Here is a 9,799-nt window from a genome sequence, read left to right as displayed (position 1 = left end):
GTTTATGACACATTATCCTCTATTTATTATACATTATCCTATGTTTATGTCACATTATCATCTATTTCTTATACAGTGTCATCTATTTATTACACATTATCATCCGTTTCTAATACATTATCCTCTGTTTATTATACATTATCCCCTATCTATCATACATTATCCTCTGTTTATAACACATTATCCTCTATGTATTATACATTATCCTATGTTTATGACACATTATCATCAATTTATTACACATTATCCTCTATGTATTACACATTATCCTCTGTTTATTACACATTATCCTCTGTTTATTACACATTATCCTCTGTTTATTACACATTATCCATACTGGTTGAGAGTTAATCAGACAGCACAATTAACTGGCTTGTTTAAAATTAGATTTACTGTTTGCTATGATTCTATAAAATACAAATAAATGCTATTTTCAGAATGTCAAGTGCCATCTCTCCGTCATATCCACTGAGAAATAGTAATATCCAACAATGCCGGAGCAACGAGACCACTCAGTAGATGACGCAAGTCATATTTTAAAGATGAAACATACATATTTTTATACCATGATACAGAACCACGTGTTTGTGAGTCTCGTCTAGTGATAGCAGCTACAGTGTTGAGTTGTCTGTTATATTCATAGCATGTTATAACCCTGAAATAACATGTTATATCTCTGAATGAACAGGTTATAACCTAACCCCTCGTCTATTGATGACAGGCAGAATGTTGTTCTTCCAGCCCTGTCTCCATCGCCCCAGAATGGCTATCCTACTTGTATCATAACATGTTATAACCCTATAAGCCCCAGTGTCTCATCTCGTGATGACAGCTACAGTGTTGGGTTTACGCGGTTCCGTCTGGCTATTCCCCCAACGCTGTCTCCATCGCCCCAGAATGGTTCTGATCTCCTTGGTCCTGAAACAGTAGATGAACGGGTTGGCCACCGGGGGGAACAGGCTGTGGAATAGAAGGACCACGTCAGAACAAGTGGACTTTGTCAGTTGCCACGAAAAAAAAAACTAATATTTTTTCTGTTTTACAAACCCCCTTGAGAAACACTAACACACCCCTGGAGCAGGTTTATTGTCCATTTGATTCAAATGTAAATGAGTATTCTGCCTTTTCCCCAACCCTAGACACGTGGCGTACCTCTCTAATCTGTGGTCTACCTACCTATTGATGAGGCTGAGGCCGACGCGGAGATCAGGGGTAATTGTCAGGTTGGGCATGTAGGGCGTGGAGTAGACTATGAAGCGGGGGATGTAGTAGATAAGAATGAGACATCCCTGAGTACCACAGGTAGAGAAGGTTTTCTGTCTGCCCTGGGATAGAGAGGAGAAAGTTGGAGAAAATCGCTCAGTGGGTTAGGGGTTAGGACAGAGAGATATGGTGGGTTAGGACAGAGAGATGTGGTGGTTTAGGGTTAGGGTAGAGCGATATAGTGGGTAAGGACAGATAGATTTAGTGGGTTAGGGTTAGGACAGAGAGATATAGTGGGTTAGGGCAGAGAGCTATGCAGTGGGTTAGGGTTAGGGCAGAGAGATATGCAGTGGGTTAGGGTTACGGCAGAGATATATGCAGTGGGTTAGGGTTAGGGTTAGGGCGGAGAGATATGCAGTGGGTTAGGGTTAGGGCAGAGAGATATGCAGTGGGTTAGGGTTAGGGCAGATAGATATGCAGTGGGTTAGGGTTTGGGCAGAGAGATATGCAGTGGGTTAGGGTTAGGGCAGATAGATATGCAGTGGATTAGGGTTAGGACAGAGAGATGCAGTGGGTTAGGGTTAGGGCAGATAGATATGCAGTGGGTTAGGGTTAGGGCAGAGAGATATGCAGTGGGTTAGGGTTAGGGCAGAGAGATATGCAGTGGGTTAGGGTTAGGGCAGAGAGATATGCAGTGGGATATGGGTTAGGGTTAGGACAGAGAGATGTAGTGGGTTAGGGTTAGGACAGAGAGATGCAGTGGGTTATGGGTTAGGACAGAGAGATGTAGTGGGTTATGGGTTAGGACAGAGAGATGTAGTGGGTTATGGGGTAGGACAGAGAGATGCAGTGGGTTATGGGTTAGGGTTAGGGTTAGCGGAATGGGCTAGGGTTAGGGGTAAGGTTTAGGACAGAGTTGTTGGAATTAGGGACACAGGCAGAGACCCCCCCCCTCCAACCCATACACATCCAGCCCCCACCTTCCACACACACTGTCTCTGACCTGTGCGTTGGCCATGCGCATCACGGTGACGATGATGCTGATGTAGGAGAAGATGATAAGGGAGAGGGGGACGAGGAGGACAAACATGGCCAGCCCATAGGAGCTATTATTGATCTCTACCATGTTGGAACAGGACAGCCTAGTCAGTGCTACGGCATCACAGTAGGCATGGAGGATACGGTTGGGACCACAGAATGACACTTTCTGGGAGATAAAAACAAACAAAGTCATTGTCAATGTCAACCCAGATCCCAAAGTGCACCGTAGGTTCTAAAGATCAGGTCAACGCAACGCTACTTTCTGGGAGGTGAATAAGAGTTTAGAGAAGGTGTAGTGTCATTCCCAATCAATAAGATTCATTTATAGGCCTTTTTACACCAGTAATGTCCATTAAAAGACGAACATAGATCACAAAGAGCAAACCGGATTGTTGTTAACCTTTCTTCGCTACCTACATACCTGCCAACTTTACGGTTTTTACATTTTAAAATACCATTTTATATTTTTATTTTTTCCCCTCACTCAACCTTTTTCATACAACTTTTTCACCCCGGACTCGTTATCTGGACGGGGTTCATCAGGACCTCCAACAGCCGAAGCTAAGTAGTAAGTCGCTCTGGATAAGAGCGTCTGCCAAATGACTTAAATGTAATGTAAATGTAACATTAAGGTTATGCCTTCTAATTGCAGTCGCTGTACTCATAATATACAGGAGAACGATCGCCTTACGGCGAGAATAGCTGTGCTGCAAGCCCAGCTTCAGACGCAATCGTTAGGCAAAGGGTCATTTCAGTGTAGGAGAGGATGAAACAGCGTCTGTGCCACCAGTAAGTACAGATAGTAATGTTAGTATAAATCCCCTGGCTCAGTCCCCGCAGCCTCACAATTTTCTCATGGCTTCTGGAGGGAAATGCTGTAGGAATGCACAACAGGTGTCACTCATTCAGACGACAAACTTTCAACCGGTTTTCCCTATTAAGAAACGGGTCGGAGTCAGAGGCCGAGTCTTCTCTGGTCTCTACTCCTCCGGGGTACGGGGTCTGAGACACCAAAGCTTCCCACCATTAGCTCTGACAAATTGAAAACTCTAGTCATTGGCGACTCCATTACCCGCAGTATTAGACTTAAAACGAATCATCCAGCGATCATACACTGTTTACCAGGGGGCAGGGCTACCGACGTTAAGGCTAATCTGAAGATGGTGCTGGCTAAAGCTAAAACTGGCAAGTGTAGAGAGTATAGAGATATTGTTATCCACGTCGGCACCAACGATGTTAGGATTAAACAGTCAGAGGTCACCAAGCGCAACATAGCGTCAGCGTGTAAATCAGCTAGAAAGATGTGTCGGCATCGAGTATTTGTCTCTGGCCCCCTCCCAGTTAGGGGGAGTGAGGAGCTCTACAGCAGAGTCTCACAACTCAATCGCTGGTTGAAAACTGTTTTCAGCCCCTCCCAAAAGATAGAATTTGTAGATAATTGTCCCTCTTTCTGGGACTCACCCACAAACAGGACCAAGCCTGGCCTGTTGAGGAGTGACGGACTCCCTCCTAGCTGGACGGGTGCTCTCATCTTATCTACGAACATAGACAGGGCTCTAACTCCCCTAGCTCCACAATGAGATAGGGAGCAGGCCAGGCAGCAGGCTGACTGAAACATGGCTTAAGCCTGATGAATTTACTGTGTTAAATGAGGTCTCACCTCCTGGTTACACAACCGTATCCCCCAATGGCAGACGTGTTGCTAACATTCAATTTCAATTTCAACAATTTCAATTGACAAAAAAAAGCTTCTAGTCATGAAATGTATGCAGGCTACTCCATCACTTATTATAGCTACTGTTTACAGGCCTCCTGGGCCATATACAGCGTTCCTCACTGAGTTCCCTGAATTCCTATCAGACCTTGTAGTCATGATAATATTCTAACTTTTGGTGACTTCAAAAAGTCCACAGACCCACTCCACAAGGCTTTCGGAGCCATCATCGACTCAGTGGGTTTTGTCCAAAATACCCCTGGACCTACTCACGGTCACAGTCAAACTCTGGACCTAGTTTTGTACCATGGAAAGATGTTGTGGATCTTAATGTTTTTCCTCATAATCCTGGACTATCGGACCACCATTTTATTACGTTTGCAATCGCAACAAATAATCTGCTCAGACCCCAACCAAGGAACATCAAAAGTCGTGCTATAAATTCTCAGACAACACAAAGATTCCGAGATGTCCTTCCAGACTCCCTCCACCTACCAAGGACGTCAGAGGACAACAATCTGTTAACCACTTAACTGAGGAACTCAATTTAACCTTGCGCAATACCCTAGATGCAGTCACACCCCTAAAAACAAAAAACAATTGTCATAAGAAACTAGCTCCCTGGTATACAGAAAATAACCGAGCTCTGAAGCAAGCTTCCAGAAAATTGGACCGAAAATGGCGCCACACCAAACTGGAAATCTTCCGACTAGCTTGGAAAGACAGTACCGTGCCGTACCGAAGAGCCCTTACGGCTGCTCGATCATCCTATTTTTACAACTTAATTGGGGAAAATAAGAACAATCCAAAATGTTTTTTTGGTACTGTCGTGAAGCTAACTAAAAAGCAGCATTCCCCAAGAGAGGATGACTTTCACTTCAGCAGTGATAAATTGATGAACTTCTTTGAGGAAAAAGATGATGATCATTAGACAGCAAATTACGGGCTTCTCTTCAAATCTGCTTATTTCTACAAAGCTCAGTTGTCCTGAGTCTGCACAACTCTGCCAGGACCTAGGATCAAGGGAGACACTCAAGTGTTTTAGTACTATATCTCTCTCTTGACACAATGATACAAATAATCAGGGCCTCTAAACCTTCAAGCTGCATACTGGACCCTATTCCAACTAAACTACTGAAAGAGCTGCTTCCTGTGCTTGGCCCTCCTATGTTGAACATAATAACCGTCTCTCTATCCACCGGATGTGTAACAAACTCACTAAAAGTGGTAGTAATAAAGCCTCTCTTGAAATAGCCAAACCTTGACCCAGAAAATATAAAAAACTATCGGCCTAAATAAAATCTCCAATTCCTCTCAAAAAAAAGCTGTTGCGCAGTAATTCACTACCTTCCTGAAGACAAACAATGCATACAAAATGCTTCAGTCTGGTTTTAGACCCCATTAGAGCACTGAGACTGCACTTGTGAAGGTGGTAAGTGACCATTTAATGGTGTCAGACCGAGGCTCTGCATCTGTCCTCGTGCTCCAAGACCTTAGTGCTGCTTTTGATACCATCGATCACCACATTCTTTTGGAGAGATTAGAAACCCAAATTGGTCTACATGGACAAGTTCTGGCCTGGTTTAGATCTTATCTGTCGGAAAGAAATCAGTTTGTCTCTGTAGATGGTTTGTCCTCTGACAAATCAACTGTAAATTTCGGTGTTCATCAAAGCTCTGTTTTAGGACCACTATTATTTTCACTATATAGTCTACCTCTTGGGGATGTCATTCGGAAACATAATGTTAGCTTTCACCGCTATGCGGACGACACACAGCTGTACATTTCGATGAAACGTGGTGAAGCCCCAACATTGCCCTCCCTGGAAGCCTGTGTTTCAGACATAAGGAAGTGGATGACGGCAAATTTAAAAGTTTTAAACTTTGAAAAAACAGAGATTTAGCAACAATAACGCTCGCATCGATGAGGCAGAGTCCATTCGGTTTGACATGTTTTGGTTAATGTTACCTCCATGCTAACGTGCCTGATATTCTCTAGCTAGCTATCCAACAAAACTGTAGCGATGTATTTGAGAGACAACAATTGTTCATTTATGTGCAATTCATTTGGAGACTAAATCTAGTTTCCCCAATAGTGGCACACACGCTTAACAACCAAGCCATCAATATCATGACAGTACCCTGCTGAAGTCTATGGTGACGATGCCAGGTGCCACTTGGGCTGATATCCAGGAACAGACTGTTAGACCACTCATTGTCCGGTTGGTCATCAACATAGGATATCTGGAGAGGAGAGAGCAGGAGACGGAGGGAGAGAGATGGAGAGAGGGAGGTATGGGGGAGAGAAGGAGAGAGAGAGAGAGAGAGAGAGAGAGAGAGAGGGAGGTATGGGGGAGAGAAGGAGAGAGAGAGAGAGAGAGAGGATGGGGAGAGGGGGAGAGAGAGACGAGAGTGAGATGGGGATGGGGAGAGGGGAAGGACGAGAGTGAGGTAGGGAAGGGGGTATGAGAGAAGAGAGGGAGAGAGAGAGAGAGGGATGGGGAGAGGGGTGAGAGAGTTGAGAGTGAGATGGGAAGAGAGAGAGGAAGGAGGGGATGGGGAGAGAAGATGAGAGAGAGAGAGAGAGAGAGAGAGAGAGAGAGAGAGAGACAGAGAGAGAGAGGGATGGGGAGAGGGGGAGAGAAGACGAGAGTGAGGTAGGGAAGAGGAAGGTACGGGGGAGAGAAGATGAGAGAGGGATGGTGAGAGGGGGAGAGAAGTTGAGAGTGAGATGGGGAAGAGGAAGGTAACAGGGGAGAGAAGAAGAGAGAAAGTGAGAGAGGGATGGGGAGAGGGGGAGAGAAGATGAGAGAGTGAGATGGGGAAGAGGAAGAGGAAGGTATGGGGGAGAGAAGAAGAGGGGGAGAGAGAGGGATGGGGGAGAGGACCAAAAAAATAATTAATTCCCCCATTTCACTTGAATGTATTTTTCATCAATGACATCATAACTCATATTAATGAGATATTGTTGTTGTTACCTGATAGCCAGGTCCCGGTCCATAGCCATGGTCATCATAATGAGAGAGTTAGGTTTAGGGTTATATAGATCTATGTTACCTGAGAGGGTGACCGGTCCATAGCCATGGTCATCATAATGACAGAGTTAGGTTTAGGGTTATATAGATCAGACCTAGTCTTAGGGTTATATAGATCCATGTGACCTGAGAGGGTGACCGGTCCATAGCCATGGCATCATAATGACAGAGTTAGGTTTAGGGTTATATAGATCCATGTTACCTGAGAGGGTGACCGGTCCATAGCCATGGCATCATAATGACAGAGTTAGGTTTAGGGTTATATAGATCTATGTTACCTGAGAGGGTGACCGGTCCATAGCCATGGTCATCATAATGACAGAGTTAGGTTTAGGGTTATATAGATCTATGTTACCTGAGAGGGTGACCGGTCCATAGCCATGGTCATCATAATGACAGAGTTAGGTTTAGGGTTATATAGATCTATGTTACCTGAGAGGGTGACCGGTCCATAGCCATGGCATCATAATGACAGAGTTAGGTTTAGGGTTATATAGATCCATGTTACCTGAGAGGGTGACCGGTCCATAGCCATGGCATCATAATGACAGAGTTAGGTTTAGGGTTATATAGATCCATGTTACCTGAGAGGGTGACCGGTCCATAGCCATGGTCATCATAATGACAGAGTTAGGTTTAGGGTTATATAGATCCATGTTACCTGAGAGGGTGACCGGTCCATAGCCATGGTCATCATAATGAGAGAGTTAGGTTTAGGGTTATATAGATCCATGTTACCTGAGAGGGTGACCGGTCCATAGCCATGGTCATCATAATGAGAGAGTTAGGTTTAGGGTTATATAGATCCATGTTACCTGAGAGGGTGACCGGTCCATAGCCATGGTCATCATAATGAGAGAGTTAGGTTTAGGGTTATATAGATCCATGTTACCTGAGAGGGTGACCGGTCCATAGCCATGGTCATCATAATGACAGAGTTAGGTTTAGGGTTATATAGATCCATGTTACCTGAGAGGGTGACCGGTCCATAGCCATGGTCATCATAATGACAGAGTTAGGTTTAGGGTTATATAGATCCATGTTACCTGAGAGGGTGACCGGTCCATAGCCATGGTCATCATAATGACAGAGTTAGGTTTAGGGTTATATAGATCTATGTGACCTGAGAGGGTGACCGGTCCATAGCCATGGTCATCATAATGACAGAGTTAGGTTTAGGGTTATATAGATCCATGTTACCTGAGAGGGTGACCGGTCCATAGCCATGGTCATCATAATGACAGAGTTAGGTTTAGGGTTATATAGATCCATGTTACCTGAGAGGGTGACCGGTCCATAGCCATGGTCATCATAATGACAGAGTTAGGTTTAGGGTTATATAGATCTATGTTACCTGAGAGGGTGACCGGTCCATAGCCATGGCATCATAATGACAGAGTTAGGTTTAGGGTTATATAGATCCATGTTACCTGAGAGGGTGACCGGTCCATAGCCATGGCCATCATAATGACAGAGTTAGGTTTAGGGTTATATAGATCTATGTTACCTGAGAGGGTGACCGGTCCATAGCCATGGTCATCATAATGAGAGAGTTAGGTTTAGGGTTATATAGATCTATGTGACCTGAGAGGGTGACCGGTCCATAGCCATGGTCATCATAATGAGAGAGTTAGGTTTAGGGTTATATAGATCTATGTTACCTGAGAGGGTGACCGGTCCATAGCCATGGCCATCATAATGACAGAGTTAGGTTTAGGGTTATATAGATCTATGTGACCTGAGAGGGTGACCGGTCCATAGCCATGGTCATCATAATGACAGAGTTAGGTTTAGGGTTATATAGATCTATGTGACCTGAGAGGGTGACCGGTCCATAGCCATGGTCATCATAATGACAGAGTTAGGTTTAGGGTTATATAGATCCATGTTACCTGAGAGGGTGACATATAGCCAGGTACCGGTCCATAGCCATGGTCAACATAATGAGAGAGTTGAGCGTTCCAAAATAGTGGATCATTTGTTCCTGGAACATACAGGTATGGAAGGAGATCCTCCCGTCGTTCCACCACCACCGAGCTATCAGATTGGGAAGGGCCACTGTGGCAAAACCTAGAGAGGTGGGAAGGGGAGAGGATGGGGGAAGGAGAGGTGGGAAGGGGAGAGGAGAGGGAAGGAGAGGTGGGAAGGTTGGAGGAGGGGGAAGGAGAGGTGGGAAGGTTGGAGGAGGGGGAAGGAGAGGTGTGAAGGGTGGAGGAGGGGGAAGGAGAGGGGGAAGAGGAGGGGGAAGGAGAGGTGGGAAGGGGAGAGGAGGGGGAAGGAGAAGTGGGAAGGTTGGAGGAGGGGGAAGGAGGAGGTGTGAAGGGTGGAGGGAGGGGGAAGGAGAGGTGGGAAGGGGAGAGGAGGGGGAAGGAGAGGTGGGAAGGGGAGAGGAGGGGGAAGGAGAAGTGGGAAGGGGAGAGGAGGGGGAAGGAAAGGTGGGAAGGGGAGAGGAGGGGAGGGGGAAGGAGAGGTGGGAAGGGGAGATGATGGGGGAAGGAGAGGTGGGAAGGGGAGAGGAGGGGGAGGGGGAGGGGGAAGGGGGTGGGAGGAGGGGGGGAAGGAGAGGTGGGAAGGGTGGAGGAGGGGGAAGGAGAGGTGGGAAGGGGAGAGGAGGGTGAAGGAGAGGTGGGAAGGGGAGAGGAGGGAGGAGGAGAGGAGAGGTGGGAAATGGAGAGGAGGGGAAAGGAGAGGTGGGAAGGGGAGAGGAGGGGAAAGGAGAGGTGGGAAGGGGAGAGGAGGGGAAGGAGAGGTGGGAAGGGGAGAGGAGGGGAGGAGAGGCGGGATGGGAGAGGAGGAGGGAGGGTAGA

At 46.2% G+C, this 9,799-nt stretch overlaps 1 protein-coding gene across 1 annotated transcript in view; it reads right to left on the bottom strand.

Annotated features, from left to right (window-relative positions):
* Positions 1-815: 815 nt before the first annotated feature.
* The window catches only part of LOC135549433 (olfactory receptor 10A4-like), a 10,198-nt gene continuing 1,214 nt past the window's right edge, over positions 816-9,799 (bottom strand). Inside the window, exons 2-6 of the mRNA XM_064979402.1 lie at positions 8,885-9,062; positions 6,099-6,201; positions 2,207-2,410; positions 1,177-1,325; positions 816-960 (exon numbers count right to left, since the gene is read on the bottom strand). Coding sequence (XP_064835474.1) covers positions 816-960; positions 1,177-1,325; positions 2,207-2,410; positions 6,099-6,201; positions 8,885-9,062 — 779 coding nt within the window. The remainder of the gene's footprint in view (positions 961-1,176; positions 1,326-2,206; positions 2,411-6,098; positions 6,202-8,884; positions 9,063-9,799) is intronic.

The sequence above is a fragment of the Oncorhynchus masou genome, chromosome 12, assembly GCF_036934945.1.
Source record: "Oncorhynchus masou masou isolate Uvic2021 chromosome 12, UVic_Omas_1.1, whole genome shotgun sequence".
NCBI lineage: Eukaryota > Metazoa > Chordata > Actinopteri > Salmoniformes > Salmonidae > Oncorhynchus > Oncorhynchus masou.
This window is presented reverse-complemented; position numbering and strand designations above follow the sequence as displayed.